At 53.1% G+C, this 17,655-nt stretch overlaps 1 protein-coding gene across 1 annotated transcript; it reads left to right on the plus strand.

The window, feature by feature from the left end:
* The first annotated feature begins 1,922 nt into the window (after positions 1-1,922).
* On the plus strand, positions 1,923-17,638 carry PLEKHG6 (pleckstrin homology and RhoGEF domain containing G6). Its single transcript, XM_038576556.1, is given in 17 exon segments — positions 1,923-2,299; positions 3,009-3,214; positions 4,516-4,671; positions 5,188-5,352; positions 5,684-5,779; positions 6,066-6,116; positions 6,505-6,654; positions 7,555-7,665; positions 7,822-7,971; positions 8,167-8,244; positions 8,246-8,305; positions 8,614-8,733; positions 9,130-9,262; positions 9,379-9,494; positions 15,647-15,813; positions 16,503-17,195; positions 17,404-17,638. Coding segments are annotated over 16 exon segments (2,394 nt in total). The 5' UTR covers positions 1,923-2,299; positions 3,009-3,076; the 3' UTR covers positions 17,414-17,638.
* The last annotated feature ends 17 nt before the right edge of the window (positions 17,639-17,655 follow it).

Genomic DNA, 17,655 nt, shown 5'->3' on the forward strand with positions numbered 1-17,655 from the left:
CACCCCTGAATCTCTATTCCCGCCCCCCCTCAATCTCTCTCTCTCTTACACACACACACACACACACACACACACACACACACACACAGGCTGTGAATGGAAGACAAAAAGGCTTTTCTTCACTAGGGCTCCTGCTCCATTCGACTCCTCTCCCTAAAATCCATGCTGATCCACTGGAGGCAGAAAGCAGGAGGTAGGATGCAGGATGCTGGAGGCACTCTTCTGAAACAACCGAGCAATCACATAACAGCAAGCTCAGAAAAAAGAGAATTTTGGAGGGAAAATATGAGGAGGGCAGACAAAATTAGAAACCATTCAATGATAAAGATTTCTCTGCCAAACAAAATGGAGTCATCAGAGTCCAAGTGAGGATTCAAACATGTGCAATCCCTAATGCGCATAATGTGGTAGATGGGAGGGACGCCTGGTGGCTCAGCGGTTGAGCGTCCGCCTTTGGCTCCAGGCGGGATCCCGGGGTCCTGTACCAGGTTCCCCGCAGGGAGCCCGCTTCTCCCTCTGCCTGTGTCTCTGTGTGTCTCTCATGAATAAGTAAATAAAATCTTAAATAAAGAAGTGTGGCAGACAGGAGAGGTGGCTGGAGACCCTTTTCCCTAGGACTAATAATGAGATTATGCATTTGAAAGTGTTTCATAAATTCCAGAGTGCTCTACAAACGGAAGGAGTCAAATCAATCACCGCGCAGCTGATTAGTGGGAGGAAGACCACAGCCGGGGGGAGGGAAGGAGGCACCCAGGCCTGCCCAGCCCACACCACTACTGACTTTGGCTTTGGGACCCTGAGATTACAACGATGCCCCATCCGTGGACACTCCTGATTACCAATATCCAGCGCTTCTGTCAGGTGATGTGTCAAGATTTAGGGATGAGAAAATGTGGTCCATTCATGTCATGCGCAGAAAGGGCCCTTCCAGTGTCTATGTCAGCAGCCGCTGTAGGTCCTGGGATGGCACTTTGGAGAAGCCTAAACCGTGCCTGTCTTGCAGGGAAGTGTGAGGACGCCCCCATCTGATACCCTCGTCCCTCTCACCCCTAGTCTTCAGGAGCGGGCGAAGTGTTGGGTCAGGCCTCAGCCTGGCACCCGGCGCCATCCCTGGAGCAAAGGCAAAGTCCAGAGATAGCCTTCCACCCGGTGGCCAGGGCGGGCATGTGAGAGATAAGGGTCACACTTTGGACTCGGCCAGAGATTCGGCGTTGAGGGCCCCCAGGGTCCCGTGGCCCGTGCCCTCCTCTGCTGGCAGGGGAGGAGCGGGGAGCTGGCCACCCACCGCACCTGCAGACAAGGCGGACACCACAGGTCCCCGGCTCGTCAGCCTCACCTCCTCCCGCGACGCCCAGCCTCCCACTTGTGCCTCAGTACTCGGGCGCCGGCAAGGGTCTGGCCCCAGGGGAGGACGCGAGGGGCGCGCGGTTCGGGCCTTGCGCACAGGCCAGGCGGCGGGCGAGTTCGGCGGCGAAGGCGGGAGGGGAACGGGGCCCTGCGCAGCGAGCTCTCCCGGTCGGGCGGCGGGGAGGCGGCGGCTGCGCCCCGGGCACCGGGCCCGGGTCCCCCAGGGCCGCAGCGGCGCCGGGGGGAGCGGCCGGGTCCCCGGCCCGCGGCGAGGGGGCGGGGCCGCCGGCTGTCCCCGCCCCTCTCCCGCCACCTGCCCTCCCGGCCCGGCCCTTCGCTGCCCGGGTCCCGCGGGCCTCTCGGTCCCAGACCCAGGCCGCGCCGCGGGGCGGGCATCGCGGGGGAGCCGGCGGCGACCGGGAGCCCCGCGGGCGGGGGGCGGCAGCGCGGGCGGCGGGCGCCGGGACACCTGCGGGCCCAGGTGAGCGGCTGCGGGGGCCGGGCTGGCGGGGCGGGGCGGGCGGGCGGGGCGGGGGCGAGAGCGAAGGGAAGCCGCGGTCCCAGGGGAGGGAGACGCAGAGGGAGGCAGCCAGCCCTCGGAGGGAGAATTATCGGGAGGGGGTCAGGGAGACCATGAACGTTTTCCTCTTTGGTTCCTAAATCAGAGAAACGTAAGGAAAGGGCTGAGCAGGGTCCTCAGGCCCCTCCAAAGGGGGACAAGCACCTGCTCAGGAGGCCTCTGCTCTCCAAGCCCTGCCCACTCAAAGGGCGGGTCCTCTACCCAGGTTTAGGGCGAAGGGATGGAGCCCCCCACCTGGCTCCCAGCTCCGTGGAGTGTTCCCAAAGCCTGGGGAAGACCAAACATAGCCTGCTGTCACTTGGCTCGTCGCTAAGCCCCGCGGCCTCATAGCTGTCCTCCCTCTCCTCCCTGTCTGTGGCCAGGAGGGTCCAGGTAAGGGGTGGGCAAACTTTCGGTAAAGGGCCAGATAGTGGATATTTTAGACTTGAAGTCTACAGGAACAATCTCTATCACCACTAGGAAGAGAACAGTGGTAGACAGTTGGAAAGGAGTAAATGTGGCTGTGTTCCAGGAAAACTCTATTTATCGTCCCCAAAATTTGAATTTTATATACTTTCCATGCGTTATGGGATATTCTTCTTTTGATGTTTTCCAATTATTTAAACACATAAAAAACATTCTTAGCTTCGGAGCTGTATAAAAATAGTGGGCAGGTGGTGCTGTCTCCAGATGCCCCCCACCCCATGGCCTCCCTGCAGCTTTACTCTAGGCTTCAGGGAGGGTGTGGCTAGGTACCAAGGGAATACCCCTGTGGGAAGAGGGGACATCCAGGAAGCCCTGGGGACCTGCCTGTGACCTTTGCTCCCAGCTACTCTTAGGACTGCAGCATCCTTTGAGGCTCATGAGGGAGCTTGTACCCCAAATGTGCATACATGGGAGGAAGAAGGCATAGCTCCCAGGGGCTTTCTACCCAGCGTGCGGGGTCATACCCTACCCCCATTAAGTCACAGATAGGCAGCTCTGCTCCCAGATAAGTGACAAGGCCTTGGCTCTTCCTCCCCATCCCCCACCCCATCATCCTTCCCTCCTCCCTCCCCCTGATCAAGGCTGGCCCTTCCATTCCTTTATTTTCTCTTTGCAGCCTCAGGGGATCCTTCTCTCCTGGACATTGAAGCTATGACCCTTCAGAGGTGACCTGGGAGAGAAGAGATGCAGACCTTTGCTCCTCCAGATGAGAGTCCCTTTCGAGGACTTGTGGCCTCCCGCATTGAGACCTATGGGGGCCGGCATCAGGCCTCCAACCAGAGTTTTCCTGGCGGTCCCTATTTCCGAGGAGGTCCTGGGCTGGTGAGTCCAGATTGCCCCAAAAGTGACCTGGTTGGAGCAGAAGGGAGGATATGGGGTCTCTGGAAGCCCTGCTCTGTTCTTATCCCTCACCCCTGCTTTTTTTCCTGGGTTTCAAGGGAGAGGAGGGCAGTGTTGGGCCAGGCTCCCAGGACTCCACACCCATCCCTGGCAGATGGAGCAGGTGAGGCAGAGAGCCAGGAGAAGCCAGGCCCTCCCTCAGAGGAGGTGCTGTTAGACAGGTCTGAGGCCTGGAGCTGGGCAGAATGGGGGGGGGGGGGGGGTTGCTGAGAGGAAAGCGAACCACTCTGCTGGGGTGGGCACCTCCCAGATTCCCGCCTCTACATGGGAGGAGCCTGTGAGCTCCCAGAGACCTGCTCCCTCTGAGTCAACACTGAAGGAAGAGCAAAGGTTAGGGTGTCCCTATTCTACAAGTGGGGAGGAGTGGAGGGGCCTGCCTTGGCTTCTCTGTGGCTCCACCCTCCTGGCTCACCTCAAATACTGACCAAGGAAAGAAGTGTGGAGGCCACATAGTCTTTCCCTCTGCCTCCAAGCTTCCTCTCCACCTTGGGGACTGTTCTGCTTCCAGCTGGGGGTATCCCCTACCTTCCTAGAAGAGGATTTGGCCCTGGGAGATGGGCAGGACAGTTGGGGACTCTCCCAGGATGAGGACAGGAAGGGAGACTAGGAAGTATGTGGTGTTAGTCAGGCCACAGGCAGATCAAGGAATGTGACCAGGCCTGCCCAGGAGACTTGTGGCCGTGGTCTGTCTCTCATGCAGAAGCGCAGCCACTCCCAACTGGAAAGGACAGGGCTCCATGCCCCCCGGGGAGGAGGCCACACATGTGTGTGCCCTTATCCCCACATGAGAGGGAAGCCACTCCCAGTGGGGGGAAGCTGTGAGGGACTCAGAACGCAGTGTGCACTGTGTGTTGTGTGTGCAAGCCTACAGTACGAGGAGCACATGTGTGAGGGGGCGGATGCTGGAGGATTATCCACAGCAGGGCTCAGGTGTGTAAGTGCCCATGCCCCTGGTCTAGGGGCCCCCACTTCCAGCCCCGGGCCCACTGGGGGAGCCAAGATGGTGCTCCCCTGCCCAGCTCAGCGTGGTCTCCCTGGCAGCAGCTGCTGTGACTCAGGGCAGGAGTGGCTCAGCCCAAACTGGTTTGAGGTGAGAAGTGAGCCAGCCCCACTTGCAGCGGTAGGGGACACCATCTGGAGTCGAGCCTGGCCCTCACTACCTCTCTGAGACTTCTGGAGGAAGGGAGGTGCCCCAAGAGCTTACCCCTCTCTCCGTCCTCCAGGATCCCAGTGGTCGACGCCTCCAGGGCTACGTCCCCTTTGCCAAGGGTTCTGGCCACGTCCGAAGCGTGTCTCCCCTGAAGTTGCGAGAACCAGAGCCCGAGAAGAAGCATGGAGGCCATTTTGGGGCTGGCCCACCACACTCCCCCAAAGTCAAGGTAAGGGGTCCCTCTTCTCCCATCCTCATGCTCACAGCCTGAGCTGTAGTGTCCTCCACAGATGATCAGGGTGGAGAGAATGGCCAGCCCTTCCAAGAAGCTGGATTCGGTTCTGTGTAGAGATCCTCTCAGGGATGCATCTCTAAGCCATGCTGCCTCATAAAAGTGTCCATTTTATAGGCAAATGTCAAAATGTTGCCTGAGACCACTGGTTCCCTAGCCCTCTCTAGTCTCTACCTGAAGATCCCTCTGAAGGGGTCTATCTCAGAAGAGCCCTGGAAAGTATCTCTCTGGTCAGGGAGCCTAGGTCAGACTCCTCTGCCAGACCAAGGTGCCTCTCTATTCATGTTCCAGCAACACCCTTTCCCCTATACCCCAGGCTTCCGTGTCCCCACTCACAGTGCTACTTGCCACCTCCCATTCCCAGACACACATGTGCGTGGACAGCCATCCCCAGGCCAGGGGTCTGAATGCCCAGGAAACGGCCAGGACTGATCCCCTTTTCGGCTCCCCCAGGAAGTCACCAATGCCCACCAGCTGGAGATGAGGCTGCATACATTCAGCATGTTTGGGATGCCCCGCCTGCCCCCTGAGGACCGGCGATACTGGGAGATAGGAGAGGGCAGCGACAATGGCCTGGTCATTGAGAAGTCCTGGAAGGAGCTGGTTCCTGGGCACAAGGTGGGCCTGGAACACAGTGTCTGTCCCTGTGGTGTTGTAGATGCACGTATACACCTCAGGCCCGGAAGAAGGAAAGGCCTGAAGAAATGGGTTGGAGACATCTTGCTCTAGGTTCAGCTCCTGGTTCTGCTGCTTACTAGTGACACCTGGATGGAGACAGGAAACCTCTCTCTGGGCCTCAGTTGCTTCATCTGTAAAATGGGGATAACACCACCTACACACTTGAGGATTAAAAGGTCATCTATGAAGTAGATTCTAGTAGCATTTGACAGGTGGTAGCTGCCATTCTTTTTATCACACCCCTACTGAACCAGCACTATCCCCACCCCAGGAGATGAGCCGGGAGCTTTGCCACCAACAGGAAGCCATTTGGGAACTGCTGACCACCGAGCTGACCTACGTGCGGAAGCTCAAGATCATGACCGATGTGAGCTTCCCTCAGCTCCAGACCAGGCCCCTGCTTCAGCCATCCACCCACCTCCTTTGCTTTGTCCCCCACTCCCCCAGGGCAGGAAGGGAGGGCCACGGAGGAGTGTGGGGAGAAGGGGGGAGACAGGACAACCAAGAGATCCCCCCATTTGAGACCTGCTGGGGATCTTTGGGAAGCTGGTTAGCAGTGGTCAAGCCAGAGGTGGGGACACATAGAAGGGCTAGGTTAGGGTCCCAAGAGGAGGAGGTCAAGCACTGAAACCCTTATCTTTCCCTGCCTCCAGCTCCTTGTCTCCGGCCTGCTGAACTTGCAGCGAGTGGAACTGCTAACCGAGGTAAGTGGGTGCTCAGGAGAATCCAGCACATCCCAAGCTCTGAGGCCATGGAGGGGAGTGGGATCCCAGAGAGCCCCACAGGCTGCTCTGTCCAAATTCCCATGGCCCCGTTTTCTAGGACACCCAGTGCCCTCCTACTCCCCTTCCTGCTCTAGACCCCAAGCAGGCTGGCCTCTGCTATTTTCCAGGACTCAGCAAGAGCTCAGCTGAAGTGCCAGAGGAGTAGAAGGGAAAGCCCCAGCCCCTTAGATCTCTCAGCTCCCTTGCAGGCTTCATCCCTGACCCCACCCTCTGCCAGCCAAGTTTATGGGTCCTCACCTGTCCATAGCCAGGGCTGCCTGACAGTGACCTCCCAAGGCTTGTGGCTAAGTTCTGCTCCCTCCTCCAGGTGTCAGCTGAGACCTTGTTTGGAAATATCCCCAGCCTGATTCGAGTCCACAAGAGCTTTTGGGAGGAGGTGCTGGGGCCCACCCTGGAGGAAACTCGAACCTCAGGCCGGCCTCTGGACCCTGTCAGCCTGCAAAATGGCTTCTTGACGGTGAGACCTGACAAAGGGCCATATCTGGCTGGGGCAGGCCTGGGAGATCCCAGAGAAGTCCTGTCTGCAGGGCATGCCTATTCCATTTGACTTGAGGGAGTCTGAGGGCATAGCCCCCATCCCAGAATATCGTCTCACCTCCTGCCCTTCTTTCCATAGATATGACCTCTGTCCCAAAGGTTCTTTGGTCTTTTAGTGACTCTTTTGAAATGAAATGCAGCTATCTCAGGGAAGGGTTATACCTAATCTCTTAACTACAAAATCTTACTTCTTAGCCAGAGGTCCATTGCCAAACAGCTGGGAGAAGACTGGAGCCTAAGCAAGGCATCCCCTGGGTGACTAGGGGAGGGGGATGCAAAAGGTTATAGGGCACCCAGAGCATGGAGAAATGTGGTAAGAGGCCTAGAATCAGACTTTCTTCCACAATTTTACCCAGCTGGGAAACTATGGGCCTTGCAGAGCTGGAATGGGGTACAGAGGTGGAAGGGATAGTCTCCTGGAGCCACAGGCAGTCCTTTTCCACAGGAATCAGGGCTTCTGGGCAAACCTCAGGTCACTACCCACCACCTGTGTGAAATGGGACCTGCAGTGTCCAGCTCTGAAAACATTCCAGCTGAATTATTGATGATGAGAGAGTACGTCCAGAGCGGCAGGGCACAGCAGGGGCTATGCATGGGGGCTCAGAGGGTGGCAGGGCCTGCCACCCTGGGACCTCAGTTTCTCCCTGGAATCCAGAGAGAGGAACTGGCAGTCCCAGGGGATAGCGTCATGGGGGGTAGGGATTGGTGCGAGCTGAACTAAGTGTCAGTGAGAGGCTCTCTCCGCCCTGCTCCCTCTGTTCTGTAACTGGAGGCTGGATTTCATGATCTTCTTCCCCTGCCTGCCATATCTGTCCCTCAGTTCAGCCAGCGGTTCCAGCCCTATGTCCAATACTGCCTACAAGTGAAGCGGACCATGGCATACGCCCGGAAGCAGCAAGACAATAATCCTCTCTTCCATGCCTTTGTGCAGGTGGGAAAGAGGGAGCCTGGGAAAGGGGCTGGGGTGGATCCTAGACAACCAGGTCATCCCTGATCTCCAGCTGGGTCCAAGGCTGAGTCCATCACTAGAATGGGGGAGCAGGGGGACTTGCAGACCCCTTACCCCCCTGCCCTCCCCTGCTGGCAGTGGTGTGAGAAGCACAAGCGCTCCGGAAGGCAGATGCTGGGTGACCTGCTCATCAAGCCCCACCAGCGCATCACCAAGTACCCCCTGCTGCTCCAGGCTGTGCTTAAGAGGAGTCCTGAGGCACATGCCCGAGAGGCCCTGAACACCATGGTAGGTGGCCTGGCAGGGCCATGCCCTTGGGAGCTGGGGACTGATGTGTGGGAACTGATTTCCAGGAAGTCTTAAAGGTCTCTTTCTTCATATGCACGTGGCACTGGCTAGCCGCCTGTGTTGTCATTGATTGGGTTACATGTACAGGGTAAGGAGCTGAGCTCTTCCTCCTTTCGTACCCCGCCTGTCACATAGATTGCTGCTGTGGAGTCATTCCTGCGACACATCAATCAACAGGTTCGCCAGGGCGAAGAGCAGGAGAGCCTGGTGGCCTGCAGCCCAGCGCATCGGACCCTATGAAGTGCTGGAGCCGTCCAGTGAGGAGGTGGAGAAGGTGAGGGAGGGCAGAGGGAAGGAGGCTCAGAAAAAGCAAGACCCACAGGGAAACAGATTAGCAGAGGCCTGGAGGGTTCGGGACAGAGGTGCCACAGAAGGGCCTTGCCCAGCATTCTTTCCCCATGAGGAGAGCCTAAGAGGTGAAGTTCCAAAGAGTGAGAAGGAAGTACTGGATGTTTCCTCTCCCTCCAAGAGGGCTAGGATGAGAGGAGGAGTTTCTGGATGACAGAACATAGAACCACTGTGGCTGGGAGAGGGAGGCAACCCTACCCAGCCCCACGATCCACCCTACCCCATGTCCCTCAGAACCTGCGTCCATTCTGCACCCTGGACCTGATGTCCCCCATGCTAGGAGTTGCTTCTGAGCACATCAGGCAGCTGCTGCTGGAGGGACCCGTGCGAGTGAAGGAGGGGCGAGAAGGGAAGGTAAGGGGTGTGAGGAAGGTTGGAGAAGATGAGAGGTAGATTGAAGAGAAGGGAGGGATGCTGGGAGACAGAAGAAGAGTTAGAAATGCTGGGAGTGGGCAAAGAGCTGTGTTTGTATGTCTGTGTGTGTGTCTGTGTCTATGTGTGTTGGGAAGACAACATGGCATGGCTGAGCTCTGGTTGTTTGTATGTCCCTGAATCAGCCATGTTCCCTGCTTACAAAGGGAGAGGTGGGACCAAAGTGCCACCCCTTCCAGCTATTAGCATTCCACGGTTCTGAACTTGTCCCTTGTGCACGTGCAGACCCATGCATGCACACCACACAGGAGCCTGATCTGTGTCCCACCCTTCCCCTGCTCCAGCTGACCCTTTCTCTCTCCTGCACATGCTTCCCAGCTGGACGTGTACCTCTTCCTCTTCTCTGATGTGCTCCTGGTGACCAAACCCCAGCGCAAGGCAGACAGAGCCAAGGTTATTCGCCCCCCACTCATGCTGGAGAAGCTTGTGTGCCAACCACTACGAGACCCTAGTATGTCTCTCCTATGGGGAACTTTCCTTCTCCTTTCCCCTTGGCAAGGGGAAGGAGCAGTCAGGATGGGCATCAAATAAGGTCTAGCCCTTGAGCAGACCTTCTCCTCCACCCAGACAGCTTCCTGGTGATCCATCTCACTGACTTCCAGTGTGTCTCCAGTGCCTTCATTGTGCACTGCCCCAGTGCTACAGACTGTGCCCAATGGCTAAAGAAGACCCAGCAGGCCCAGGTATGTGAAAACCAGAGGTGGGAAGGGGTGGAGGGGTCATCAGAGGTCAGAAATGGGAGCACTAGAGGGAAAGAGGAAGAGAAAGAGGCTGGGGTGGATGCAGGTTCAGCCTGGCCCAGCCTCTCAGGAGGGAGACACAACCTTAACCATCCACAAGGGGATGAAGGAAAGCCTTTGGCCAGCTACTGTGCCAGTCACTGGGAGAGCCCAAGATGGCATCCCCTAAAGGTTTTAATGCCCTGAAACAATGATCTTCTGAATGTCATCTTCCATTCAACATTCATGGAGTGCTAGGGAATCAGGAAATAATAAAGCACCATTCTTCCCCCTCAGGGAACATGCACTGCAGCCAAGCTAGACAAATTAGGATACAAATATTAGAAACATGTACACAGAATGGAACGATGACCAAGAAGAGAGTAATTCATTCTGTCTAGTGGGTTGGTTGGGAAAGGGACAGTGCTGAGGGAAGTATGCTGAGACACCTTCACAGAGAGGCTATCGTCTGAGCATCATTTGTGGGAACAATGTAGGAGTTCATTAGGGGAACAAGGATGGGAAAGAAGGGTATTCCAAATGGAGAAGCAGAACGTTCAAATGCAAGAAACATGAAACATCGTGTGTATTGAGAGAACTGTTGGCTTAGTAGTTCATATTACCAGGATATAAAGTCCAAAGGCAGGCATAGTGGCAGAGAGGCTGGGAGGTAGGTACTCTCAGATCATGCCTGCTACTGGATGCTTTGCTAAGGAACTTGAACTTTGTCCTATAGATGACAAGGAGCAAGTGAAGGTATTTAACGGGGCAGATTTATATGATAAAGGCTAGAGGAATTCAAAAGATCCAAATGGAGCTGTACTAGTTACCACAAACTTAATGGCTTAAAGCAACAGAAACTTATTCTCTCACAGTTCTGGAAGCCAGAAGTTGGAAATCAGAGTGTTAGCAAGCCCACATTTCCTCTCCAAGACTCTAGAGGAGAATCCATCTTTGCCTCTTCCAGCTTCTGGTGGCTTCCTTACCTTGTGATTGTGTCACTGCAGTCTCTGCCTCTGTCTTCATGTGGCCTTCCTCTCATATGTCTCTGTGTCCAAATCTCCCACTCAGTCTCTTGTGCAGACACCAGTCATTAGATATAGAGTCCACCCTAAATCCAGGATGATCTCATCTTGAGATCCTTAACTGACGAAGTTTGCACATCTGCAAAGACCCAAATAAGGTCACATTCACAGGTTCTGGAGGTAAGTACCTAGACATATCTTTCTGAGGCTTCTGTTCAACCCATCATGGAGCAGAATGGTCAACGATTAAAGATTTGGATTGGCCTTTCAAGGACAGGGAAGACTCTGAGCAGAAAAATCAAGGGAGCAATTGGGTTGGATTATTTTGGGGACAATGACCACATCTGTCTAAGTCTGAAGCAAAGGGTTTGTGTGAGCAAATGATGAGAGGGCAGGTTCTACAGGACCCCCAGGAGCTACAGAAGAGTGTGGACAGGAAGGCTGAATTGAACGGATTGACAAGAAAGAGCCACCATTGATTCTTGAGCAAGGGAATACCATGATTAAATCAGTGTGTTCTTGAATTGAGAGCTGGCAGGGTGATAGGTGGGCTGGGGGAGGGAGAGACTGGTGGCAGGAGATTTACTATACCAGTTTGGGTGTGAAATATTGAGGTTTAGTGCCGTATTCTTAGGTACATGTTGCAAAAAGGGGGGAACATGTAGGGGGTGGGTGTAGAGAAAAGAATTAAAGAGGAAGAGACAGGTGAGCCCTTGGGAAGCTGTGATTAAAAGCCTATATTGAAAGCAGGAAAAGCCAGGTTCAGACATCAGGTCTACCTCTTCCTAGCCAGATGACCTTGGGTGAGTTATGTGGCCTCTCTAAGCTTCCATTTCTTCATCTGCAGTGGACACAAATGATAACAGTCCTTGCCTCATAGAGAAGAGTCAAAGAAGTCATTCTGATAAAGCAGGCAGCATACTGCCACTCTAGGTAAATACTCCCTGATACAGGTCACAGGTTAGAGAGAACAGAGGATAATCTCCTTCCCAGAGTTCCCATTTGAAAGATTGCTTTGGCAATGGAACCCCTGAGTAAAGTGAAATTACAAAGAGAGAAACCTTTTGGATTAGTTGTGGCTTCCTGGGAGGGGTGGGTCTAGGGTAATGATGTAGTGGGAGATAGCCAAGTGGAGGTATCTTAGGGGCTTTGGGAAGTATAGAAACAGCCCTGGGGTTCAGGTGGAGACAAAAGATGAATTATGAAAGTTGCTAAGAGAATAGATCTTAAAAGTTCTCAGCCAGGAGAAAAAAAAAATTATAAAATGTAGGGTGACAGATGTTACCTGGACTTACCGAAGTGATTATTTTGTAATATATACAAATATTGGATCATTAATGTGTACATCTGAAACTAATAAAATGTCAATTATACCTCAATTACAAAAAAGAAGGTATTGTGAACAAAGAAAGAAATCTTAATTAAGATTAATCTTAATCTAATCTAAATCTTAGAGTACTTCTAAAGAATGCAACTTCATTATTATTTTAACAGTTTATTTTTTAAAGATTTTATTTATTTATTCATAACAGACGTGGAGAGAGAGAGGCAGAGACACAGGCAGAGGGAGAAGCAGGCTCCACGCAGGGAGCCCGATGTGGGACTCGATCCAGGCATTCTGGGATCATGCCCTGAGCTGAAGGCAGATGCTCAGTCACTGATCCACCCAGGTGTCCCTTATTTTAACAATTTAAATCAAATTAGTGGTTCTCGTGGGGCTTGCTTTAATGAATAGATAATAATAATTTGTCATTGGCACATTAGAAGCCCTAATGCTTCTGAACCTTGTGAAAATAGTTTTGATCTTTAAATGATCTAAAGCATTCTTCCTGCAATCTTATCTATAATATCATATCATAATGTGGAGAGCCTGTTTAAGAAAAGGAAATCCAGAGTTTAGTCTCTGTTTAAATAGTGTAGGAAAGGGGCTCTAGTAAGGCCCCCTCTGCTGCCCTGGGGAGCCTTGTGGCTTGTTTAGTTATTCAAGGAAGTGGCAATCCTGCAGGGCTGAAAGACACAAGATCTTGAGGTTCTATCTTTTGTTCCTCTTTCTTTCTTTTTTTTATGGCAAAATCCTCATATTTATTTTTTACTCTCCAAATTTATAGTTTTTAATACATTTAGAGCTCCCAGGATACCACTACAAACTTAGGATTTTATTCAAACTAATTTACCTCCAGAAGTCTCACTCCTACTTAACAGGTGAAAAGAGGTCACTTCTGATACATAACCAAGCAGTACACAAGCTCCCTGTCCTCATTTAGCAAAACAAAGAACAAAGAAACTGAAATTAGTGTATCCTGCTATTGTCTCACACCAAATTCTTATAGAAAACTGTTCTCTATTGTCATCAGTCTTTGTAAATTGATAAGGGCAATAGAATATCTGTTGGTCCCCTTGATAGAGCAACCGCCCAGGAGTGGGACTATTTCTTTCTCCCCCTCACAGAAATGTAGGTGTAGATTTATTCCCCACAGGTCTAACCTGGGCAGCTTAAACTTTCAGAAAAAAAAAAAAATTAGCTTCTCTAGGGAAAACAGACTAAATCCTGGGAAATTTAGTCTGTTTAGGAACTGGGAAGAGGAAAAAGGAACGAGTGATGGGAATAGAAAAAGCTGTCAGAGATGGAGGTAAAAAAAAAAAATGACCAGAGGGAGGCTGAAGCAGGCAGCTGAGGGAATATCCAGAGCCCAGCTCTTATGTGTTATCTGTGATTCTTACAGGAGTTATGTCACCTCTCCAACCCCAGTCCCCATCTGGGGAATTGCAGTGATAGTGGCACTACCATGCAGAAGAGATGGGATAATTATTGATGCTGCTTGGCGTGAGGCCCAGCACTTAATAGGCGCTCCATAAATGTTTGTTATTGTCATCATTAAAAGAAAGTGGTGGTCAGTGGCACCTAGGCAGGGTTGGGTACTGCCTGGGAAAAGGCCTCATAGCTGCTGTTCAGAGTCTGTAGACACCTTGAGAGATCCATATTAGTCTTCTTAGGAGCTTTGGGAAGGAGCAGATGAATCTAGGAGCAACCTCAGAGGCAGAAGTGGGAAGAAGAGGCATTTCCTGTCAAGACTTATGTTCTCCACCAGGGCAAAGGAAGAAGAATCCTTCTGGAGGATTCCTTCTGGGGGAACCCTCCCTTCCTCTTCTTGGCTTTGTGGAGGGGTCACATTTTGGCTCAGGCACCAATTTCCTCTTCCCTTCCCAACTTGTCTCTCTTCTTACCCAAGCTGAGAACATCCTCCCAGGGTTGCTAGAGAGGCTTTGAGGTGTCTGGGAGGACCCAGCCCCATTCCCTGGTTCCTGAGGTCCCCTTCCTCCCTTCTTTTTCCTTCAGTTGGACCAGGGGTAAGTTTAATGGAGATACTTGTATTATCCCACCCCTTCCTTCCAGCTCTTTCCCTCCACACACCATCCCTATCCTGGACTTCCCTAAACACTCAGTTGAACTTGGGTCATGTGGGGCCAAGGGCATGGCATCTGAGCCAGACAAGCAGGCTGCTCCAGCTCCACCCTGGCCCCAAGAACAACTCCACCCACTGTCCTTACTAATTGTTCTATCCCACATTGGAGACAAGGGAGGAGGTCACAGGACCTGGCCCCGCAGTGTGCTGGTTTCCTATACTCAGGCCCCTATCACCCCTTGCTCCTGCCAAATCACTAGTCTTCTGAGACTGCTAAGAATTTTTGCACTGCTTTGTCACTCACAACAGTGAGGGCCTGGAGACCCAGAGAAAGGAAACTTGCAATATAAACTTGATGTCATTTTCCTGTCCCTGTTTATCCATTTCTCCAACATGTCTCCTATCCTGCCCCAGCTACCTCTTGTGTTTCTGGAGAGGCTTTGGGAAAGTCCAAATGTCTAGTATTTGCTGGTTCGTATACCTCAAGCTGGGGAGATCATCAAAATATATAGCAACAAGTATGGCATGGTCATCATCCAATCAGAGTGGAGCATCTTAGGGGTAGGCAGGTGTCCTAGAGGTCCCCTGCTGTGCCACATATTATCCCTGTAGCTGCTGGATCTTGAGGAATCAGGTAGTCCTAGAGAAGGGAGGTAGGAGGCTCAGATAGCAGCCCTTTGCTTACCAGTTGTGGAAGTACTCCAATATTTTAACAGTGATACGGCCATACCAGTGAGTACTGATATCAGAGCTGCCCATAGCTGCCACCAGTACCTCGATTTTGCTCAGCCTCTGCCTTCAACCTCTTTGCAGGTTCTGCTGCCTTCCCTACCCCCTCCCAAGCAAATGTCATCCTTTAGCAACACTTTGCCCTTTAAGGCTGCCCTTCAGAAAACAGTGCAGTTGGTGAACCAGGACTCAAAGAGAAGGCCCAGTGCCAGTTCCACTTCTCTTCCCATGGGACCTTGAGCAAAAGCCTTTGTTTCTCTAAGTCTTGTTTTCTCATCTGTAAAATGGGCCAATATCTATGCTGTCCACCCTGCAGGGTGATGGTGTGTATCAAATGTCCACATGCATGTGGAGGTGCCCTGTAAGCCACTTCTCAGATGTCACTACTTTATTCTGAGGGCACCTGTGTGAAAATGTTGAGGGAAGAAGATAAAAATATGGTGTATCCTCTCTCCATTCCTCTTGCAATGGTCTTGCTTTCATCTCTGAAGGATAGCAGAGGAGAAAGCCTGGCCCCACCCTCCCTGGTGGCAGGAGGAGTAACTTGAGGCCTAGAACCATTCAGAACACTTCCATCACCATCATCAGGGAGGGCTTCCTGAAGGAGGGGACAGACTGGATGGAGGGCTTGCAGAGGGGGCATGAGAAGCAGGAAGAACTGTACAAGCAGGAGAAGGGGCCTTCTGTTCACCCCAGCCACCCCCAGGGCCAGGTCACTGTCTTTTGCTCCATTCCCCCTGTCTTTGGCTTCATTGACCTTGGCAGTTACTTATTCCGAGTCTCCATTTTTCTGTGGTAAAGAAGGAGTAACAAATTCTGTCTGCCTCATAGGCTTCATGGTATATTCATATCTGTGAAGATCAAATGAAATGATGTATGTAAAGCACTTAGCACCTGTCTGGTACACAGCAAGTCTCAAACAAATGAGAGCTGTTAATGAAAGTATGCCCCCTCCCAGGCCACGCTGCAAAAGCTGAAGGCAGAGGAGTATGTCCAACAGAAGAGGGAGCTCCTGGCTCTCTATCGGGACCAGGACCAGGACCAGGACCAGGAGTCCTCAGGCACCAGGCCCTCCTCGCCTTCCCCGCCTTCCCCGGAGGGCTCTCAGAGCAGCGCAGAGGGGAGGTAAGACCCATGGGGACCACAAGTCTCTCAAAGTAGGGGAGCTGAGGGCAGGAAGAGAAGAGGAACCCACAGGCAGAGAAGTGTCATCACACCTTTGGGGGGCATTGGGAATAGATTGAGGAACCTAGGTTATGGGTTGGAGTAGAACAGGTTGGCCCCAGGCACACGAAAGGCCTATGGGACAGCCTAGGGGGTTAGCCAGTCTGCCGTTGTCTGGGTGAGGGACACAGACACAAGAGACGTGAGCTCCCTGAGAAGAGCAGGCTCTCCAGGCCAGGAATGGAGAGGGAAAGCCAGTATGGATTTGCAGAATACTTCACTGCAGGGCCCCAGGAGGTCCAAATCCCTGGAGTCAGAGGTTCGTTCACAGGAACACAGATATGCAGCAGCACGGTTAAGTAGAAAAAAGATCCATCACTTGGGGATAACATGAAGGGAGCTCAGGAACCTCTCAGCAAATACCTGAGCACCTGCTTGATACAAGGTCCTAGCCCAAGTGCTGTGGCTAAAACGCCTTAGAGGGGCTCACGGTCTAGCCAGCAAGATGAGAAAATAATCATGCAGTGTGAAGGTGATGCCAAAGTTAAGTTTGGAGGAGGGGCCATTTCTGGATGGGATGAGACTTCCTAGACTTGAAGTTGATCCCTCAGCACCAGACTCTGACCATTTACTCTTACTATTACTTGTAGGACTCCTGAGTTTTCAACCATCATCCCCCAACTGGTGGTGACAGAAGACACAGATGAAGACTCTCCCTCGGTCCCAGATGATACCTCAGACTCTGGCTACGGCACCCTGATCTCAGGCTCCCCCAAGGGGCCCCACTATGTGAGCCGTCTACGCCCACAGGCCCTTCGGCGTGACCCTCGCCTCACCTTCTCCACCCTGGACCTCCGAGATGTTCCTTTGCGCCCTCGGCCTGCCAACCCCCAAGCTCCCCAACGCCGAAGCGCCCCTGAACTGCCAAGGCAAGTTATCCGAAGAGGAAGCAGCCTTCCCAGGGGAGATACACCAACCTGGTCTGAAGAAGAAGATGGGACCTCAGTGGGCGGGAATGTGGTAGTGGAAACCTTGCATAGGGCGCAACTCTGGGGACAGCACCCTCCATCCCCAACCCACACTGACTCTGCTGGGGAAAGCCCCTGGGAGTCCTCAGGGGATGAGGAAGAAGTGTCCCACTTTGTGGGACCTGACTGCACCCCCTCCCCCCGCCCTCTCCGGGCTGAGGATATGCTCAGAGAGATCCGGGAAGAACTGGCCAGCCAAAGGATTGAGGGCCTCCAGGAGCCTGGGAACAGCAGGCCTCGGAAGCTGACCCGAGGCCAACTGCAGAGGATGCGTGGGCCCTACATCATACAACTGGACACCCCCCTGTCCACATCGTAAGTGCTGAAAGGAAGGTGGCCTGGGAGGGAGCAAAGAGGGCTGGTATGGAGTGGGAAGGGGTGTCAGAGTAGGATGTTGGTGGGGACTGAGTCAGGATAGGAGGGCACTACCAGCACGGGGGGGATGGCAAGGAAGGGCGCTTAGCCTCACTCTTCACCCCACATCTGACTTGACCTAACACCCACATAATACCTTTCTTTTCAGAGAGGTGTGAGGAACGCTCAGGACCTTTGGCATTTCTCCCCAGAGGAAATCTCTGCCCCCAAGAGTGCTGGTCACCACCCCACCCCTGGACTCTACCTCAAGGACCACACTCCCCAGTAAGAAGCCTGGCTCAGGCTCTCCGCCTCTTCTGCTCTGAGAGCTTTGGGGTCAAGTGCTGTACATTTTTGTACCACAGACCGGCCAGAGCTCCCCATAAAGTTGTGCATAAAAATGACTGCCTGGTCATTGCTG

This window comes from Canis lupus, chromosome 27 (genome assembly GCF_011100685.1).
Source record: "Canis lupus familiaris isolate Mischka breed German Shepherd chromosome 27, alternate assembly UU_Cfam_GSD_1.0, whole genome shotgun sequence".
NCBI classification, from domain to species: domain Eukaryota; kingdom Metazoa; phylum Chordata; class Mammalia; order Carnivora; family Canidae; genus Canis; species Canis lupus.